The sequence below is a fragment of the Leguminivora glycinivorella genome, chromosome 24, assembly GCF_023078275.1.
Source record: "Leguminivora glycinivorella isolate SPB_JAAS2020 chromosome 24, LegGlyc_1.1, whole genome shotgun sequence".
Lineage (NCBI taxonomy): Eukaryota > Metazoa > Arthropoda > Insecta > Lepidoptera > Tortricidae > Leguminivora > Leguminivora glycinivorella.
This window is the reverse complement of record NC_062994.1, coordinates 11,982,615-12,003,633: the sequence shown is the minus strand read 5'-3', so window position 1 is coordinate 12,003,633 and position 21,019 is coordinate 11,982,615. Positions and strand designations below refer to the sequence as shown.

The 21,019-nt window shown below is 37.9% G+C and overlaps 2 protein-coding genes across 2 annotated transcripts in view; one reads left to right on the top strand and one right to left on the bottom strand.

Annotated features, from left to right (window-relative positions):
* LOC125238537 overlaps positions 1-7,480 on the bottom strand; it is a 40,812-nt gene extending 33,332 nt beyond the window's left edge. The window contains exons 1-4 of the mRNA XM_048145871.1: positions 7,119-7,480; positions 6,908-6,967; positions 3,348-3,530; positions 1,715-1,830 (exon numbers count right to left, since the gene is read on the bottom strand). Of these exons, the coding sequence (XP_048001828.1) occupies positions 1,715-1,830; positions 3,348-3,530; positions 6,908-6,967; positions 7,119-7,414 (655 nt within the window). The 5' untranslated portion in view covers positions 7,415-7,480. The remainder of the gene's footprint in view (positions 1-1,714; positions 1,831-3,347; positions 3,531-6,907; positions 6,968-7,118) is intronic.
* A 657-nt stretch (positions 7,481-8,137) lies between these two features.
* LOC125238756 lies at positions 8,138-17,574 on the top strand. Its single transcript, XM_048146183.1, has 9 exons — positions 8,138-8,437; positions 8,679-8,914; positions 9,503-9,687; positions 11,562-11,707; positions 13,582-13,718; positions 15,175-15,262; positions 15,527-15,685; positions 16,344-16,396; positions 17,326-17,574. The coding sequence occupies exons 1-9, from the start codon at positions 8,222-8,224 to the stop codon at positions 17,462-17,464; spliced, it is 1,359 nt and encodes a 452-aa protein (XP_048002140.1). The 5' UTR covers positions 8,138-8,221; the 3' UTR covers positions 17,465-17,574.
* Positions 17,575-21,019: the final 3,445 nt, after the last annotated feature.

Below are 21,019 nucleotides of genomic sequence, written 5' to 3'. Positions count from 1 at the left end.
ACAATCGTTTTAGTGTGAGGATTTTCCCAAAGTGTTTCCACGTGGCCCCACAAGCGCCTCTGGACAAATGTAAGTAGCCTCACCAATTAAACGCCGCTACACTTTAATTATAAAAAGAAACAACCCGGGAATAGCAAATTCGTTTTTAAGTAATAAAAAAGGTTTTTATTCCAGATTCCCAAAACAAGACGTTGAAAGGGAAAAATGGCGTAAGATTATAGCTGAGGAGCGGAGAGAAGATTTACCCACACAAATCTTTGAAAGAAATTACGTAGAATAATAAATTAATGTCATCATTCAATTCTTCTTTGTTTTAATAGCTACTTAATTCATATTCTCCAAGTGCACCATCCCTCACACACACGGCACCACATACAATCCCTCAACTGTTTACCTTCACATAATCGCTACACATACACTCACTACACGCACACACACACACACACACGTATGTTATATATATATATACATACATACGTTTGTCAAAAATGCCCTTTTTCTAGCACCCTGTATGTTTTTTCCAAAATCTGTAAATGCCATTTTTCATAAATTTGAAATTGATGGATGGTCCCCTTAGACTATTTTCATGTAGGACTACGGGATCTCATACCGGCCTTACTGACCCGCTATCAAAATACACCCTGTATAAGTCCTCATAGTAAAAATTAAAAAAAATTAAATGCACTTTTACTAAGTTTTGAAAATAAAATGAAGTCTTCTTTCAGCAAAATATGCTATCTACGATATTTAAGGTACTTTCCCTCCATGTGGCATCGCCGTGGGACACCCTGTATATACCTCAGTTGACTCTATTTAATAATGCAAACATTGCAAAACGTGGAGATATTGATCAGTTGCAATTTTCCCCCAGTCCAAATTGTCCCGCCGTACCTTATATATTTTTTTGTTTGAGATAATATCAATAAAAATATCATACAGTAAAAACTCATTTTTTTTCGCTTAAAATACGCAAAATCTCGAAAAATGTTATACCAAACGTTTTGTTCCTTAAGAAATTTTCTATCTAATAGGATTTTTTAAAACAGTTTTTCGCAAAAATACCGCAAATTTCCTCATTCTCGCCTTTCATCTCATAGCGCGACTCCCATGATGCCTCTGTCCATCCTCGTTCCCAATGTAAAAATGGCGTTTAGATTGTTGCAGCGCGAACGAAATTAAACTTATGTTGGTTGCAATAAGACGTAGATTTGTTTAAAAATATGCACACCTGCGATCTGCGGTAATAAAATTTTATGGCTTTCGCGATGATCACATTCATTAATGTCATAACCGCCAATTGCTTGCATTTGAAATTGAACTTTAAGTACTAAGAAATAACGTTGTTTTTGTAAAAAATTAAAGTAGTTTTTACTACATTGCGAAGTTTTCGTTTGTCAACTAGACGCACACATTTGCAACTTGGCGATCGGACACTTTTGAGTGTCGAATTTGTAGGTGATAGTGTATCTTGGTAGTTTAGATCGATGCCGTGACGTCACTCAATTCGATTTCATAATTCCATATTAGCAAGTTTTTCAAATTTATTTTGACAGTTCTTAAAAAGAAGCTGATTTGACTAGGAGGCAAGTAGCCTATTATGTGGTGCTTTATTTCGTGCACTGTATAAAATATTTTATTTTAAGTATAGGAAACTAGCCTATTCGAACGCATCCTTATTGAAGTGTAGGTATTAAAAAGGTATTAAACTATTTACCTGTGAGAGCGGTGACCGTTTTGCTGAAGAATTTCTCAGTAATATTTGAGAGGAGGCTCAGAGAAGGAACAGCGGTGGCGGCATCAGCGTAATACGGGTCCAGGAAACTGTTGCTTCTGAAAGGGAAAACAATATTATTGCATATAAGGTAGTGGGTATTAAAGTAATATAACCTAACCACAAAATTAAGATTTTGAAAAAACCCCCGACTGCGACATAGTAGACCGATTTTCATGAAACATGGCTAAGAACACTCCCGACTAACTAAGCTTTCAGACAAAAAAAAAACTAAATCTAAATCGGTTCATCCGTTCGGGAGCTACGATGCCACAGACAGACACACACACAGACAGACAGACACGTCAAACTTATAACACCCCTTCGTTTTTGCGTCGGGGGTTAAAAAAGTTATAAAACACGTTGTACTATAAACTACAATTATGAACTCTAGACGGACCTTAAAGGTATAAGATAAAAAAATACGGGAAATCATATTTAAATATGAATTAAGCATGTTCTAATGTATGTATGCTTTTTTAGGGTTCCGTAGTCTGTCCGTCCGTCCATTCGCGGATAATCTCAGTAACCGTTTAGCACTAGAAAGCTGAAATTTGGTGCAAATATGTATATCAATCATGCCGACAAAGTGGTAAAATAAAAAGTTGAAAAAAATGTTTTGTTAGGGTACACCCCCTACATGCAGTGGGGACAGATTATTTTTTTCATTCCAACCCCAACGTGTGATATATTGTTGGATAGGTATTTAAAAAAACCGGCCAAGAGCGTGTTGGGCCACGCTCAGTGTAGGGTTCCGTATTTTCCTTATTTTTCTCAAAAACTACTAAACCTATCAAGTTCAAAACAATTTTCCTAGAAAGTCTTTATAGAGTTCTACTTTTGTGATTTTTTTCATAATTTTTAAATATATGGTTCAAAAGTTAGGGGGGGGGGGACGCACTTTTTTTTCCTTTAGTAGCAATTATTTCCGAAACTATTAATATTATCAAAAAACGATCTTAGTAAACCCTTATTCATTTTTCAATACCTATCCAACAATATATCACACGTTGGGGTTGGAATGAAAAAAAAATATCAGCCCCCACTTTACATGTAGGGGGGGGTACCCTAATAAAACATTTTTTTCCATTTTTTATTTTTGCACTTTGTTGGCGTGATTGATATACATATTGGTACCAAATTTCAGCTTTCTAGTGCTAACGGTTACTGAGATTATCCGCGGACGGACGGACGGACGGACAGACAGACATGGCGAAACTATAAGGGTTCCTAGTTGACTACGGAACCCTAATTAATAAGGGTTTACTAAAAACGTTTTTTGATAATATTAATATTTTCGGAAATAATCGCTTCTAAAGGAAAAAAAATGTGTCCCCCCCCCCTCTAACTTTTGAACCATATGTTTAAAAAATATGAAAAAAATCACAAAAGTAGAACTTTATCAAGGCTTTCTAGGAAAATTGTTTTGAACTTGATAGGTTCAGTAGTTTTTGAGAAAAATACGAAAAACTACGGAACCCTACACTGAGCGTGGCAGAGTGGCCCGACACGCTCTTGGCCGGTTTTTATCAATTAAGACATAAAAAACCTAAGGATACATTTCATAAATACTTACAGAGTTTGTTCAGTTTGTATATTACAATCCTTATTTTCTTTCTGCGAACTATTTGACAGATTTTTGACCTTCTGTACTTCGACTTTATTCTTTATTTCACTAACTTTATTGTTAGTTACAGGTTTTTCTTTGCCTTTCTTAGATATGTTGCTGTTTTTTGGTACTTTTTCAAGCAGCAGTGACCTGAAATGGGAAGTCGGCAAATTATCAGTACTCAAGACTAAAAAAGTACCTCATTGTGCAAAGTAACTGTACAAGGTCAATATGGATTATAATTGTGTCATAAGATGATGTGTAAGATAACCTTTTCATTATTAAAAGCTTTTACTCAACTTCACTTCTTAGTATGTTAACTTAACACATATTCGACGACCGGTCTGGCTCAGTCGGTAGTGACCCTGCCTGCTAAGCCGCGGTCCTGGGTTCGAATCCCGGTAAGGGCATTTATTTGTGTGATGAGCACAGATATTTGTTCCTGAGTCATGGATGTTTTCTATGTATATAAGTATGTATTTATCTATTTAAGTATGTATATCGTCGCTTAGCACCCATAGTACAAGCACGTGCCCTATTCATTAAGTACAAAATACTAACATTGCCTAGCGTTTACATATTAGAAGCATGCAAGTACGTAAGAAAAAATATCAGCTCGTATAAAACACGTGAACAGCAGTCGGGTAGAAGCACACGCGGTGCAACGCTTCTTCTGGTCGGCACCAGAAGAAGCGTTGCACCGCGTGTGCCTACCCCACACCGGGCCGGCGCCCACACCACTGCAAAAGCCAAAAAATCCGTTGGCGTGTTGGGGGTCAGACTGTACAACTCGTTGCCTGCCGAGATAAGAGCTGCCCCGAGCGATATCGTATTTTCCAATAAAATCAAAAAAATATTACTGGAATTAGCTTGCTACACCATAGATGAATTTTTCGATAAGGTGTCATTGATCCACAGTCTTGAAATGAAATGTGAATTGATTTTATAGTGATAATATATGTATAATAAAAATATTGTATAATCTTATATTGTTTTCAATTAATTGTATGTGTTATTGGATATTGATAAAAAATGACATTGAATTTCCTGTTTATAAATAGATATAATTGTAAACTGTTTTAGTGATGTATTTTGTGACTTATATTTACATACAAGTGTAAACCATTATATGTACCTTATTCTTGACTTGTAATTGACTTTATCAATAAATATATGAATATGAATATGAATTTGCTTAGTTTGGGGCTAAGTTGATCTGTGTAAGGTGTCCCCAATATTTATTATTATTATTATATATAAATCTCGTGACATTGCAATATTATGGTATCATGGAGTCGACCCAGGGGCCCGTTTCTCGAAAGGTACAAGCCTTGATTACAAGTGCGCGAACTGTCAAATCGTATGGGTTGTCATGGAAACACACTTGTAATACAAGGCTTGTACCTTTCGAGAAACGGGCCACTGATGATGGAGCAGAAAGGTAGTCATAGGACCTCTGTTATGAAACGTCGTATCTCCATCGAGTAAGGGGTTTTTAGAAACATTTAAGAGAGCAGTAGATGACTGTTGAAAGAAAGGTACACTGTACAGTCGGCAATAAAAGATTGTGCCAAAAATGATTTTTTTGCAAAAAACTTATTAGTTATTACTCACTGTAACGTGACTACCTCGTCGTAACGTAATAAATTCAAAAAAGATTAGTATTGGACAAAAGACAATTCATTAAGGTATTAAGTGACTCATAAAATTAAAGGAAATATTTATGTTTATGAGAAATACCTCATAAATTCTTTCAGAAGACCATGTTCAAAAATATTTGGGGGATATGTAATATAAAAGGTGAAAACTTGAATTCGCCCTTTTACTTTAAATAAAATTGTATTTAATTTTACAGAATAGGATCTACAGATAATTATAAAAATGGATTGCTTTAAATTTATCACAAAATATAATGAATAATTTACAGTCTGTGCTGATACTTTTTTCCGGACCACTCCTTATGACTAGCTACAATGTACTTTTTGTTTCAAGTCACCAAAAAACTAAAGCAGGTTATTTTTTTTATACTACGTCGGTGGCAAACAAGCATACGGCCCGCCTGGTGTAAAGCGGTCACCGTAACCTATGGACGCCTGCAACTCAAACAGTGTCACAAGCGCGTTGCCACCCTATTAGAAACTTGTACACTCCCTTTTGCTGTGTTAAGTACACAGCAAAAAGGAGTGTACAAGTTCTAAGGAGGGTTCGGGTTGCCGACGACTCAAAGGACAATAGACGGAACAAGTTAGTTCCGTAAGTCCTCCCGTCATCAGCACACCGCACCCTCATTGAGCTCTGGCAGCCTTACTCACCGGCAGGAACACAACACTATGAGTAGGGTCTAGTGACATCTAGCGTCATTCACGCGTCAACTAGTGTAAATTATCAGTACCACTACTCGACACTAGGTGTCAACAGTGTCTGCCAAAAATGTAATATTAAAAGAGGTTTACAACTTCTATTACAAGCAGAAGGAATTGAACATAAAGTACTGATTAATACTATTGTAATATTAGCTAAAAATTGTTGAGCATTAGACTTGTTCGTCGCGACATCTATTGACAAGTAGCAGTACCGATAATTCACGCTTGTTGACGGGTGATTGACGCGTAAATGACGCTAGATGTCACTACAAATAACTTGCATTTACTGATGTATGGAATTACAACTATTCCTCTATGAAAAAAACAAAATAAACAACTTACGCCATCTCTTTCCCACTAATTTCCTTAAGCGTCACCTCAAAGTTACAATCCGCATCATGCTCCTCCATGGCTTCCCAAAGCGATGCATAAAGCGACTTATACCCAAACCCTTCATCTTTATCGCGATACTTCAACAGATTGTATATATACTCCGCTTGGCTTAGAGGCATTTCTTCATATGACAATTTCGTTTGAGAACTTTTGACAAATCGCAGTGTTTTTTCTAAGAAGCGTAGTTTGAAGCTGATAATGTTAGGCTCTGCTGGGTTGGGAGAGCGCAGCAGTGATTGCGAATGTGTGCTCGGCTGTTGGGGAGTGCGTTTGTGAGGCTGTCGGAGGGCTGTGCCTTGTGCATGGATTAAGCGGTCCGCTATAGTGCTGCGGAATGTTAAATGGAGTTGAAAGCAGATGACAGGAGGTTAATGAGGCAATCAAGCAGACAGGTCGCCTGATGGTAAGCGATCGCTGCCACACATGAACACTAGAAACACCAGAAGGTGCTTGCCGGCCTTTAAGATGGGCGTACACTCTTTTCTTGAAAGTTACTCTTTGCAAATGGGCGTACACTCTTTTCTTGAAAGTTACTATTTGCAAATGGACTGCTAATACTTTTGTACATATGTTTGGAACTTTCTACAACCATCAGGCCTAGCACATGATGGCCGCGAGATAGATTCCATGTCTTCTTCTAATTGTATTAATGCCATGAGGACGAGTAGTCTATCTCGCGGCGGCATACTCTCGCGGCAATCATGTGCTAGGCCTACAGGTCCCTATTTTAGAGTAATTAAGACATTTTCATCATAGTAAAGTAAGACTTACCTCAGCTTGACTGGCTTTTTCTTAATCTTATTAGAGAATATCTTTTTATACACTAAGATGCTGTAAGAAACAAAAACAAATAATAAATAAATTGAATTTAAATTTACAGCATGATAACTCTATTTTGTTTTCACACAAAAAATACACAATTTTTGTTAGATTATTACATTGTATTTATATAATAAGGTATCAACTTTAAATGAATACTTACTTTCCGTTCTCATATGTATGTGTCCACCGAAATACCTCCCGGGACATCTCTAGAACTTCAATTATCTTCTCGGCAAGTAATCTATCGGCTTGCTTGAAGGCCTTGCACCTCAGATTCCTTGTATCAGTGACTAAATTGACCAGAAACGCTTCAACATAGGGCGAAATGGAGGGAAAATATAATTCGCTATTGTTCCTTTTCAAAAACTCCAGTGTTTTCTCGAGGTTATCGTTCACTTCCATGGGTTCCATGGACTCCATGGCTTTTTCAAACTTCATTAGGTCTTTGGAAGTCATGTTTACGTACTTGCAAAATACTTTGATAAAGATTTTAAGGACGCCTAATCCACGTGTCTATGTGAATCGGGCATGATTAAAGACATTTGTACTATTCTTAACATGGATAAGTAGTAGTAATCTTTGTCATGAACGTATGTAGTAAATGAATGTAAATTTGGAGTTGTGGGTATCTTAGAAAATCGGACAAAACGTGTTGTTAGAGAAATAAACACTAATTCAAATACTTCAGCTTAACTTTTATAATCCTAGAAGTAAGGTTGTGGTTATTACCGACAGTACTACTGCCTGAAGACAGAATTATTTGTGCAAAACTACAAGATTTTCGCAAATCAAATCCGTGCCGCAAAACAACAAATACATCAAAGTGTCAGGAAGAAAATTTCAAATTTCAGGAAGTCAAGTCAACGTTTTGTTTCTAGGAATACTTGAAAAATCAATGATTCAAACTAGCTTTTTATTCAAATGAAGTGTATTTATTTAAATATGACATGTATCAAATTTTACAAAATTGAAAATTGTTATTTAATATTTGTACACATATAGCTTATTAATTTATTCTAAAATGACAAAAAAAATACATGACAATGGAACAACAAAACGCAACCAGAGCTGTTTCAAATAATGTTTTTACTGCCGCATTTTTCATTCATTCATGTGGCAACATCTCTTTGAGGTTACAAGTGTCAATTTGTGCGAGATTTGGGCAGTGGATTTGGGCTTTACAATAATGTACACAAAGTATTTCTGGAATTATCTTTTAATTCTAAATTAAAGTGGTAAAATTAAATAACTAATATACTAATAATGTCTTTCGACGTCAATTGGGACGTCGAAAGTCAGAGAGAAGATCACGAATGCGAAGAACATTGGCAGTTAAGAAAGGCGTTCATAGAACGATGGAAGAACGAATATCCTAAAGACAGGCTGGTTTGCTTGGCCAGGGTCTTCACTAACATGGAGTTTATGGGCTGCAGGTACCCTACAGAGGTCATGCACGAAGTCGCAAGGCTGTCACAAGAAGTAAGCTCGCTATTCCCTCCATTTTTGATGTTTGTCAGCATCTTTTGAGTTAGTTGTTGTAAACTACTCGTTTAATACAGGCTTCTGCATACTAATCAACTTTCTGGCAGTCCTATCGGGCATGTTTTTATTAAATCTATCTGTTATATTAGGTTTATTTATCTAAAATCTGTTAAAAGATGATGCTTCAAGTTATTTTGATTTTGTGACTAATTGGTTACTGCTATATATTATTTTACAGGTAGCTAGTGCTTACAGAAACTCCAAGAAAGGCAAACTCCAAAGGACATTTGTATCAGCCTCAGATGCTGCGGAGGACAGAGCCAGAGGTGTGAAGCGAGAAGGTGGAATCGTCAAAGATGGCCCCGCACCAAAATCTTCTAAAATCCAGTTTGTGAAACAGGGACAGGGAGGGAATGAAGAAGAGAGTGAGGAAAAGGATGTGGATAGTAGAATAAGGAATCTGATTAGTTCAAGGTCAATATTTTTTATTTTTATTTAGGCTATGGAGATCAAAAGCTATTATTACAATACACAGTGCTTGTGAGCATTGTGAGAGATTTTACCCAGGTATTTCTAAGGCCAAAAGAAAGATTTTTTTTTTTAAATACAGATCAGGAAATTTTGGCAAAAATATTTTTTTAATTTTTGCCAATTCTTTTACTTATAATTATTTTTAAATCGGGACTTAATCGTGTATCGCGATTAAGTCCCGATTTAAAAATAATTATGTGTAATAATCGTGAAAGTTTAAATCAGTGAATTCTTTTACTTGTTTTAAGTGTTTATACATAACACTTTACTTTACTTTAGTGTTTATTTATTTCAATTAAAAATATAATTATCAATTTCAATAAAAGCTAAAAATACCATGATGACATAAAACTAACTTAAAAACTATACTACCCTAAGTAACTATAAAAATAATCTAATAAATATTAGTGTTTAAACACTAATAAAAGAAAAACTTCTGGTACTGACAAATCAAACAGGACAGAGTCGCACCATAAGGGTTCCTTTTGTACCTTTTTGGTACGGAACCCTAAAAATAATTTTTTTTTTCAGTATAAACAGCAAAACAACAGAAGAAGCCCGGAAGCCCCTTGGGGACCTAAATGAGTACCTGAAAGACCTGAGCGGAGTGCGGTGTCTGGACGCCCGGGTGTTTGACGAAAGCATGTTCTTTAGCAGCTTCGGACAGCTCGTGCTGCTCGTCAGGCCTTGGGCGGGGAAGTGGTGGAATATACAGAGTAAGTAGCAAGCCCTGTGTCAGGGCTCGGATACCAGTTAAGTTTTCAAACCGTTATCATGTACTAGCGGCAAAACCTTTAAATTTCGTTTTCGCTCTAAAAACCGCTATTTTTAAATCGGGTTTTAGGGGTACGCTTTCATAAAGGTTTCGTTCGTATTATAACTCACAGTTTTGGGGTCCAAGCACATGTTCAGTTCAGTTTTTAAAATTAAATGGCTTCAGTCCATTGGGACTATTTCGCCAGTGTCAAGGTGATATGAGCTAATTATTAGTAATTTTTGTACGGTAAGTACGACATTGTACGGTGAGTTAGCACTTGTAAATTGATAGCTAGATTTTACAAGAGCACGTGGACTACCGGCCGTTTACGACAAAGAAAAGGCTAAACGCGTTTCGAGAACAATTCTTCATCAGCTTCTCACTACAACATTAGTTTACTGCATAATAAGCTATCAATATTACACTTTAAACAACATTAATGAGTAAAAGAAAAATAAATTATTCACGACACGAAACCGCTAAGATGGCGTCCCAACCGGAAGTCCCCAAGCACATGTGCTGGTCCAGGTTCGCGTTGACAGACTGGTTTTCACAACTACCTCACTTTGTACACAAATGTCAAACCCTACCCTCATTGTCCATACATAACATACCTCCCCCATTAAGAGAGTTCACTAATTTATAAAATTCACTAACACTATTACCTAAGTTACCTAACCCTACACTTACACTATGCTACAGCTACCCTACTTTTAACACTTGTACTATTCTTCCTCTGTCTCTACATCCCTACCTTGAGATAACTCTGACTCACTGTCACTATCTCCTAGCGCTATTCTCTTATGATCGGGTGAGTCTGGGAGTGTGGTCTGCCTGGCACGTTTATGACTGCTGGATGCTGTGTTTTGAGAGTTTTTATGAGATTAACGGGTTTAGAACAAAATAAACCGGTTTATTCCGCAGCATGATAGTCGCTGCGTGAACGTAGGTATTTACGCGGCGCCGGTGCGTCTCGCCACTCTTCGAATAAACCGGTTTATTTCGGTTAAAATAAAGTTCGCGTTCTTTACAAAGTTCGGAGTAAAATCGAAATAAACCGGTTTTAACCCGTAAAAAATAAACCGGTTCCGAGCCTTGCCCTGTGTGGTGACGGGTTAAGAATTTCAACACCCCCTTTCTTCCCGTGGGTGTCGTAGAAGTCGACTGTGGGATATGGTTAAATTGTGGTGTAGGCAAAAGGCTGGCAACCTGTCACTGTAATGTCACAATTTGGATTTCTTTCAACCCCTTTTTGCCAAGAGTGGCACTGAAACTTAGTATTCATGTGCGCTGCTTAAGAATAAATGAAGGGCTCTATAATTTTTTGAAAGTAGCAGGGGCGGCTCGCTCCGCGATTCTATCGCCGCGCTACAAACGGCGGCCGCGAGTTTGCGGCCCATTCACTGGTGACGACCTTACTAGAATTCAATGTTGGCTGCTTGTGTACAGTCCGTTTGTAGGCAAGAATTTAGAATGGCGGCATTTTGTGAACATCAAAGGAGTGATCTGTGGAGTGTGATATTCTGTGCAAGTAGCCAAAAACATAAGCTGTGCATAAAAAGATGTAGAGCCTGTTCAAAAACAGAAGTGTTGTAGAATATATTGGAACCCTGACATTTCAGGATTTTTTTCTTTTTGAACAGGCTCTACAGATTCGTAAGGAGGTTGACAACACTCATGTGACACCACTGGATGTTAAAGGTGTCTATAGGGTGAATTTAAATTTCCAACTTGTATAAGAAATGTATAAAATATAGATTAATTTATTAGCATCTTAGCAATATTATATTATAATTAGTATATATTCAATATCTTGAAATGTATTTTTTCCAGCGAGCTGTCAAGTCTGCAACATCCCGTTCACATCAACATTCGAAGACGGGGCCATGTCCATGATGATCAACGGACTGCTAGTAGCTCGGGCCTCGGGGGCTTCTAAAGCGGATGCCAAGTGTAACGTGGAAGTCATGGCTTGGAATGTAAGATCTTTTTATTAACATTTTCTAGCAAGCTGTCGTACTACCTCATAGTCCCTTTCATACTTATAGGGTGTCTATCAGTGGCGGCTAGTGAAAATTTCTGCTAGGCAACACTAAGCAAAAAGGAACCTAATTTAAGGTATTAGGCACTTTACTAGTACTCAATTTTAGGCACGCCGGTGGGAATCGTCTTGTATGGACCAGCCGCTGCTGCTATCTATTACATCCTACCAAATTTCGAGTTTTGGACCCCCTCTCCTCATATCACACTTTTTCATAGTTAGAATTTAGCTCTTAAACATATTTAACATATGTATTTAACACCATGTTGCTGTGACGTAGTATGTGGATGAACCCTAGTGTTGAGTGTTGGTGAGTGAGGTCGCCTGAACACAATGGAATTACGGAGCGTTACAATCGGATTCTTGCAAGTAATATTCTTTTCAGTACAGATGGTATTTTTTTTACCACTTTTTTGGTGGGTTAAGGAATGGCCGAACATTTAAACAAAAGTTTCAGAACAGATGGTGTTTTTTTTTACGCACTAGTGCGAGAAGTTCATTATATATGTCAAGTCGAAACTTCGGAGGGCCATCTGTACTGAAAAACGTCGTACGATACACGTGCGAAAACGAAATTCGTAACTCGTGTCGATTTAAATCACTCCCTTCGGTCGTGTTTTAATTTATCGCCACTCGTTTCGAACTTCCTTTTTTACGCACTTGTATCGTAATGTACTATTTCAGTACAGATGGTGTTTTTTTTTACGCACTAGTGCGAGAAGTAGTTCGTTTCTTGTCAGGTCGAAACTTCGGAAGGCCATCTGTATTGAAAAACGTCGTACGATACAAATATCTTCTCGCTCTCACGTATGAAATTCTGTATCTGTGCAATGGACTAATAAGATAGCGCCATCTGTCATAATCTTTGAGTGTGTTTCCGCTTGGTTTTGTTATTTATCAAAGAGGATCGAGCGTTATAGAGAGTTACTGTCAAAGTAAAAATGTGTAATCACAGTGCATAGACTGCCATCTCTCGACACAGGCTTAAAACTTTTGAACCTCAGTTTTGACAATTTGGCCCATATTGTTAACTTGATATGTGTTAACATGTCAAATATTTATATTAGCGCCATCTAACCGAGCGTTCCCCAAAGGTGTAACGCCATTTAGGTCACCGTACCTCTTTCTGTATGGCTTTGAGGTACATTTTTTTCTAAGACTATCGGTCTATACGGAGTTACAGTCAAGTGCAAAAATGAGTATCGAAAAATTGACTCAAAAATATGGTACTACGCTCTTATTACACCGGACTAAGGTGCTATGGGACATATTTGTGAGTGTGCACGGGAAAACGTCCCACTTTGTCGATTGATATAAAGCCGCTTTATCAGTTAATTCATATAAAGATACAAGTAAATCCCGCCTTAATGGTAACCGACAAAGGGACGTTTTACTAAACACACTCACATTTTTGAGTAAGATGTGTACACCCATATTTTTACACTTGACTGTACATATGTCTTTGGTATTTATTTATTCTTTGTAGGAGGTAATCTATATGACGTATTACATACATACCTACAATCACGCCTGTCTCCCATGAAGGGGTAGGCAGAGCACATGAAACTATTCAAGTTTCAGTGCCACTCTTGGCAAATAAGGGGTTGATAGAAAACGAAACTGTGACATTGCAGTGACAGGTTGCCAGCCTCTCGCCTACACCACAATTTAACCCATATCCCACAGTCGCCTTCTACGACACCCACGGAAGAAAGGGGGTGGTGAAATTCTTAACCCGTCACCACACGGGTAACAGGTCTATATGACGTATTATTTTAGACAAAAGGAGATAAAACTTATCCTTTGTTACAGAGGCTTCGCGAAGAGGTGATAACAGTGGTAGTGAAGGAACAATTCCGGGCGGACGGTGGCGCCATCTCTGTCAGCGAGGTCACGGGGCGGCGCGACGACGAGTTCGGAGCGCCCGTAGAGAACAGCGTCGCTACTAAGTAAGATTATTACTTTTCACCACACCAACTGGTACATATAGTTTGCCCGCGGCTTCACTCGAGTTAAATTCGAAAATTGCGGAATGCTCCATACATAATTCCACCCCCGATTTTAGGGAACTGGGGGGGTTAGAAAAAGACAAAAAATAGCCTTTTCCCCTCACTAGCTCGGAAACACGTGTTTTGTCCTTTAATACCAGTGAGTAACAACGCATTTTTGTCCACTAGTGAGTAAAGTAATTTGACCTTGAATAAAGTCAAATTAACTGGTTTAAAATTTATAAAAGTAGGTGAATCTAGTAATAAAGATGATTTACCACCTGTGGAACTACTGGAAGCAGTGATAAACACATTTTTTGCGTTGTAGTTTCTTCGCTATAGTGAGGGGAAAAGTTTTGTGTTACACTCGGATGCAAATGTATTTTACTTCTCGTGTGTTAAAAAAGTCACAAGTTCAGGATTCTATTTTCGAACCACTCGCTTCGCTCGTGGTTCAACTATAGAATCCTTTCACTTGCTCGTTTTTCAATTCCACACTCGGCGTTAAAATACAACTTTGCCCCCTTGTATAACAAATAACTATTTCACCACGCCAACTGGTAAATATAATTTTGCCCGCGGCTTCACTCGATTTAAATTCGAAAATTGCGGAATGCTCCATACATAATTCCACCCCCGATTTTAGGGAAGTGGGGGGTTAGAAAGAGACAAAAATAGCCTATGTCACTCTCCATCCCTTCAACTATCTGCACTTAAAATATCACGTCAATTCGTCGCTCCGTTTTGCCGCGAAAGACGGACAAACAAACAGACTCGCACACACTTTCCCATTTATAATATTAGTATGTATATAACACATTTATTTAACGTCAAAACATAGTACACTCAAAAGAAGACATGCAAACAAAATGGACGCTACATAGGACCTCCACTAGGCATGATGTTGCGGCAACGCTCAACGCTGGTAAATGTTCTTTGGATTCTTCGAAAACGGGCATTTTATCCACAAGAGTGCAAAGTAATTTTGTACTAATTTTAACTTGATTTTCTAAGCTGCTAAATTTGTTTATCCTTCGTACCTTGAAACTCTTGCAACTCTCAAGATTCCACTTTTAGAAACACTTACTATGCTCGTGGTTCAATATTGAAATATTTCGCTTGCTCGAGGGTCGTTTTCGTAAATTTTTCTGTTTAATTATTTGATTTGACCGGTCTGGCTCAGTCGGGAGTGCTGCCTGCTAAGCCGCGGTCCTGGGTTCGAATCCCAGTAAGGGCATTTATTTGTGTGATGAGCACAGATATTTGTTCCTGTCATGGATGTTTTCTATGTATATAAGTATGTATTTATCTATTTAAGTATGTATATCGTCGCTTAGCACCCATAGTACAAGCTTTACTTAGTTTGGGGCTAAGTTGATTTGTGTAAGGTGTCTCCATTATTTATTTATTTATGCAGGATGATGAAGCTCATGGGTTGGAAGGGCGGCGGACTGGGCGCCGACGCTCAAGGTATTGAGGAACCAATAAAACCACACTTACAAATGGTAAGTTCATTTATTCTTTACTTAAGATCCATACAAAAGAGTAATTTTGAAAAATTACTACTTTTATAACAAACTAGCTTTTGCCCGCGGCTTCGCTAGCGTTGAACTCGAAAAGTAGCTTATGTCACTCTCCATCCCTTCAACTACCTCCACTTCAAAAATCACGTCTATTCGTTTGTGTTCACTGAAAACCCAGATTCATCTGTTCATTTATTATACTTACCACCTTATTAACACACGCAATAACCAAACCCTTGTCTCCAGGTGAACCGCCAAGGCCTCGGCAGCACCTGTTCCGATGCCCAGAGCCTCCGACGGGCAGCCTTTACCCTCATGAGACGATACTTGGCCTCAGACTGTTTAGACGTCGACCTTATATTCAGTAGAGATTTCTCCAAGGAAGAGCGAGCTTCGTTGCATCAGGTAAAGTTAGTCATGTGTCAGGCAAACTGATTCAAACTTCAAACGTCAGGTAAATTGTGTTACACGTCAGGTAAACGGTGTCATAATTCAGGTTAACTGACCCAGAGCCTCCGACGGGCTGCCTTCACACGCATGAGGGGATACTTGGCTTCAGGCTGTTTAGACGTCGACCTTATATTCAGTAGACATCTCTCCAAGGAAGAGCGAGCTTCGTTGCATCAGGTAAAGTTAGTCATATGTCAGGCAAACTGATTCAAACTTCAGGTAAATTGTGTCACACGTCAGGTAAATGGTGTCATAATTAGGAAAACTGACTTAGAGCCTCCGAGTTCACCTTCATGAGGCGATACTTGGCCTCAAACTATCTAGTCGTAGACCTTATATTCAATAACGATTTCTAGAGAAGGCGTTAAAAGGAAGTTCCTTAGAAGGAAGAGCGAGCTTAGTTGCATCAGGTAAAGTTGGTCATATGTCAGGTAAACTTATTCAACCGTCAGGTAAACGGTGTAATAAATGTCATAATTCAGGTAAACTGACCCTGAGCCCCGACGTTTACTAAAAGACTTTTAGGCGTAGACCCAATTCATATTCATTAAGGTCTTCTCTACCTTCCTGTGTCTAATTGTCTTTTATATAGCTGTTCTTATTTTGATTCTAGGTCGCGCAAAAAGTCGGGTTGGCCAGCAGAAGCTACGGGACTGGAGAAGAAAGGTATGCCATTACGCAAACAAACTATCTGCAAAATCATAGTTACATTAGTTTGACGACCGGTATGGCCTAGCGCGTAGTGACCCTGCCTGCTACGCCGTGGTCCCGGGTTCGAATCCCGGTAAGAGCATTTATTTGTGTGACGAGCACAGATATTTGTCCCTGAGTCATGGATGTTTTCTATGTATATAAGTATTTGTATAATATATATATCGTTGTCTGAGTACCCACAACACAAGCCTTCTTGAGCTTACCGTGGGCCTCAGTCAATCTGTGTAAGAATGTCCTATAATATTCATTTTATTTTACATAAGACTATTTTTCAGTACGTTTTTTGTCCGCACAAAATACCATAACAGAAGTTATACAAGTGCAAGCAAGTTAATAGTGTAACAATGGAAAGATGGATTAGTTACAATTGCCCCCCTGTCAGGATTTGCCCCGCTGTGACTTACCTTTTTAGGGTTCCGTAGTCAACTAGGAACCCTTATAGTTTCGCCTTATAGACCGTTTGCACTAGAAAGCTGCAATTTGGTACCAATATGTAAATCAATCACGCCGATAAAGTGCAAAAATAAAAAGTGCATTAGGGTACCCCCCAATAGTGGGGAGTGTTTTTTTTTTTTTAATTTCAACCCATTGAATAATCGCTCCAGAAGTAAAAAAAATGTGTCCCCCCACCTCTAACTTTTAAACCCTAAGTTTAAAAAATATGACAAATCTCAAAAGTAGAACTTTATAAAGACTTTGTAGGAAAATTATTTTGAACTTGATAGGTTGAACAGTTTTTGAAAAAAATACGGGAAACAACGGAACCCTACACTGAGCGTGGCCCGACACGCCCTTGGCCGGTTTTTTAAGTATTTTACGATACCTCTACCTTTTTGGTGTGTTTTGTTCCCTAGTTATCTACGAATACCTTCTGTTTTCAGATTCCTAGTAGTAAAGAAGAAGCTAGATCCCTTCTCGCTCACACGTGCCGTGTTAGAAAAGGGGGGCAACACTCCCAAGTACCAAGTGTTCATACCGTGCGGGGCCAGCAAACGATCGCAGAGGAATGGAAGATATTAATACAAGTGGACTAAGTTAATAGTACATTACGATACAAGTGCGTAAAAAAGGAAGTTCGAAACGAGTGGCGATAAATCAAAACACGACCGAAGGGAGTGTTTTAAATCGACACGAGTTACGAATTTCCTTTTCGCACGTGTATCGTACGACTTTTTTCAGTACTGATGGCCCTTCGAAGTTTCGACCTGGCATATAATGAACCACTTCACGCACTAGTGCGTAAAAAAACACCGTCTGTACTGAAGATATTTTTTATTTTTATTTTTACGCACTTGTATCGTAATGTATTATTACACCATAAAGGCTTACTTTGCTATTCGAAAACAGATAGTAAAATTACATTTTATCCACAAGAGTGCAAAGTAATTTCATACAAATTTGAACTTGATATCTTCAGCTGGTAGAATTTACCTATATAAATGATGATTTTGAATCATAAATATTGAATAAATTGATAGATTTGATTTAGTTTGATGTTTTATAGTCAGTATTTTGTTCGTGTTGGTGTAGTGAAAAATTTTGTGTTTCACTCGGCGGCAAAGTTTGTTTAACCTACGTGCCTTGAAACCCTCGCAACGCTCAAGATTCCACTTGGAATCTTTCGCTTGCTCGGATATCAATATTGGCACGTGCGGTTAAACAACGACTTTGCCCCCTTGTAAAACAAATAACTATTTTGGGGCAAAGTTGCTATGTGCACGAGTTCAACCTAATTCGGGCAATGTTGAATAAATATGGGCAAAGTTGTCGTGAATATTGATTTGAGTTATCTACAAAAGCTGAGGCTGTTCTCGAAACGTCTAAGGTAAAATTAGAAAATATGCAATTAAACCCTGTTTAACAAAAAATGTCATTACATATCGATTTAATTTTCTGCGTATATTTATAAATTTTGTTCAGAGAAAATTACAAATATGTTTGCAGCAAAATACTGGCGTATAGAAACACAAAATATAAATAGATGAATATACGTTCTTTCGTAGTTAATTACCAAATCTCAATTACGAAAACAGACTAAAGGGGTTTTTTTTGCTATTTTTGCTGCATAAAAATGTACCTACTGGTATTTTAATTATTTTAAATAAATGTGATCTACGCTACGTATAATAATATTTTCTTTAGACTTATATTGACCGGGATATAGACCGTGATTACCTTTTTGATTTTTGTCGAAATATCGGGAGCTCGACAAAAATCAAAAAGGTAATCACGGTCTATATCCCGGTCAATATAAGTCTAATGAAAATAACCGTGAATCATTCAAAACTCTTAATATTTTCTTTTCACGTAGCAGTTCGCATAAACTTTTCAGACCATGGACTAAAGTTATGCTTTACTCATAACCTCTGTCATTTTAAATTGTCATATTATAGAATAAGTAATAGGTTAATTAGTTTGACAAGTGAAAGTATCATAGATTTTGATTGAATAAAGTATTTTTTATTGTATTTTGATGTTTTATTTGAATTATTTTTATTTAGCTGAACTAAACTATTTGTAACAACTAGTAACAAGAGTCGCAACTTAATTCATTTCTTATTGGATTCAGTAAATTAAAAATTAGACCAAAACAAGTTGACAGCGATTATGATTGCACAGCAGCGAGTTGCGTCAAACTTTAAGGAATCATGATTTCTCGCACATGCTGTGTTATCAAAATTACTGCTAACTTACCTTATGGCACTGGTCCCACCGCGAGCTAGTACGAGTAAGCCATGAGCTATCGGCTATAAAAACGAACAAAACATAATCACTCCCGTGCAAATAAAAGAGACACGGCGATATTGATAGCTCACCGCTGGGCGAGTAACTATAAACATCGCCGTGTCTCTTTTATTTCCCCGGGGTTTACTAGCTCGCGGTGGGACCAGTGCCGTAGCTCCAGATTCACGGTACGATTGATCGCTTCGTGCGATCGGACAGATACCGAGAACGATCGGTCGCATCAAGAGCGCCAGCCACACACAAGGCGATCGATCGTAAACGATTCCCCCCGCCCCACCCCTGCCACCGTCGCACGAGACGGATAAAATCAGTAGGTAAGTATGAGATAAACATAGAATCGGTGGTCGCAAGGGGCCACACACTTTCGATCGCACGGGATTTTATTGCAATTTGCGGTATCGTATGCGATCAAAAATCGTTAACGATGTTGACATACACTGTCGATTGGTCGTTTCGATTAATCTGTTGCGACGGATCGTACAGATATATCATACCGTGAATGGGGGGCTTATTTCGACAATGATTTTATATAAAACTTTAGTTTTAAGATTACAAGAAAAAATGCTGTTTAAACACGTATTCTTTTATTAAAACTTTAACAGATACATACTCTTAGATTCAATATTTCTAATACATACACAGTCACCACATCAAAAAATACAATTTTCATTTTGTTACAACTTTGCCCAGATCATTCAGGGTGGGCAAAGTTGTAAAACGAAAAATCTCATGACAGTTATGTGGATTAAATACACTTGTATTATTTTGTATGTAATAAATGTAAGTCAAGGTAATTGAAACATTAGGAGAAAGAAATTTATGCATCAATATAACTGTTAATGAGATTTAAAAAAACTGTTATTAGTTTACCTACAGATTTTTAGTACTGTAAGTGGTAATTTGCAGTACACAGTACTATTTCTAATAAAAGCGAACGGTACAAAACACAAAAATTCATAGGAGATACCAAGTTTTCAGAATAACCACTTGGTACAATACAACACATTACAAGCCTGTTGAAAAATACAAAAATAACGAATTAATTATTCACATATTTTTTAATTAAAGGAAAAATTCACACCTCCGGCAGGACACGAACCTGCGACCTCTGGCTTTGCCTGAGCGATCGCAATCCCTACTGCGCCACGGAGACCTGCCGAGTGATTATGCTTCCAATTTTATCACTTATCCACGTGGATAAGACATCTGTCTCTCTCACACTGACATACTTGCCAGAACATGACGGATGCTTTATCCACGTAGATCCCCTATCTGTAAGTGCGATAGGGACGGCCCGATGTTTTATCGTTTATCGCGCGACCATGATTGCCTGCCTGCCGGCGTATCATGCTTCTAATTTTATCACTTATCCACGTGGATAAGACGTCTGTCACGCTTTAGCAAGTATGTCAGTGTGAGAGTGACAGATGTCTTATGTGGATAAGTGATAAAATTGGAAGCATGGTAGGCCGGCGGGTCTGCTGGATGTGCGAATTTATCCATGCATTCTCTTAATTCTTAAACCTCTTCTTAATTCTTACGGTGGCGAATTTTTCCATTCATCCTTTAATTTAAAAATATGTGTCATATCGCTCGCAGACGTTTCTGCATGATAAAAAAAAAATATTTTTTTGACATGTTTACTGTATAGCTACTAGGAATTACGTTAAAGACCTACCTATTCGAACTAGATCAAATTACCTCATTATGTTTTAACTAAAATATCACTCAAAGGATATCGTAATACTTAGAAGGTCGACTGAGAAAGGTGTCAAAATGAAATCAATTCATATAGGTAGTTCGAATAGGTATCCTATGGTGCGTCAGATA

Excerpts from the sequence above, each read along its gene's own strand:
- LOC125238756 (XM_048146183.1), top strand. The coding sequence starts at position 8,222 with ATGTCTTTCGACGTCAATTGGGACGTCGAAAGTCAGAGAGAAGATCAC. Across the intron at positions 8,915-9,502 it reads AGGAATCTGATTAGTTCAAG|TATAAACAGCAAAACAACAG; the intron begins GTCAATATTTTT and ends TTTTTTTTTCAG. Across the intron at positions 13,719-15,174 it reads GAGAACAGCGTCGCTACTAA|GATGATGAAGCTCATGGGTT; the intron begins GTAAGATTATTA and ends TTATTTATGCAG.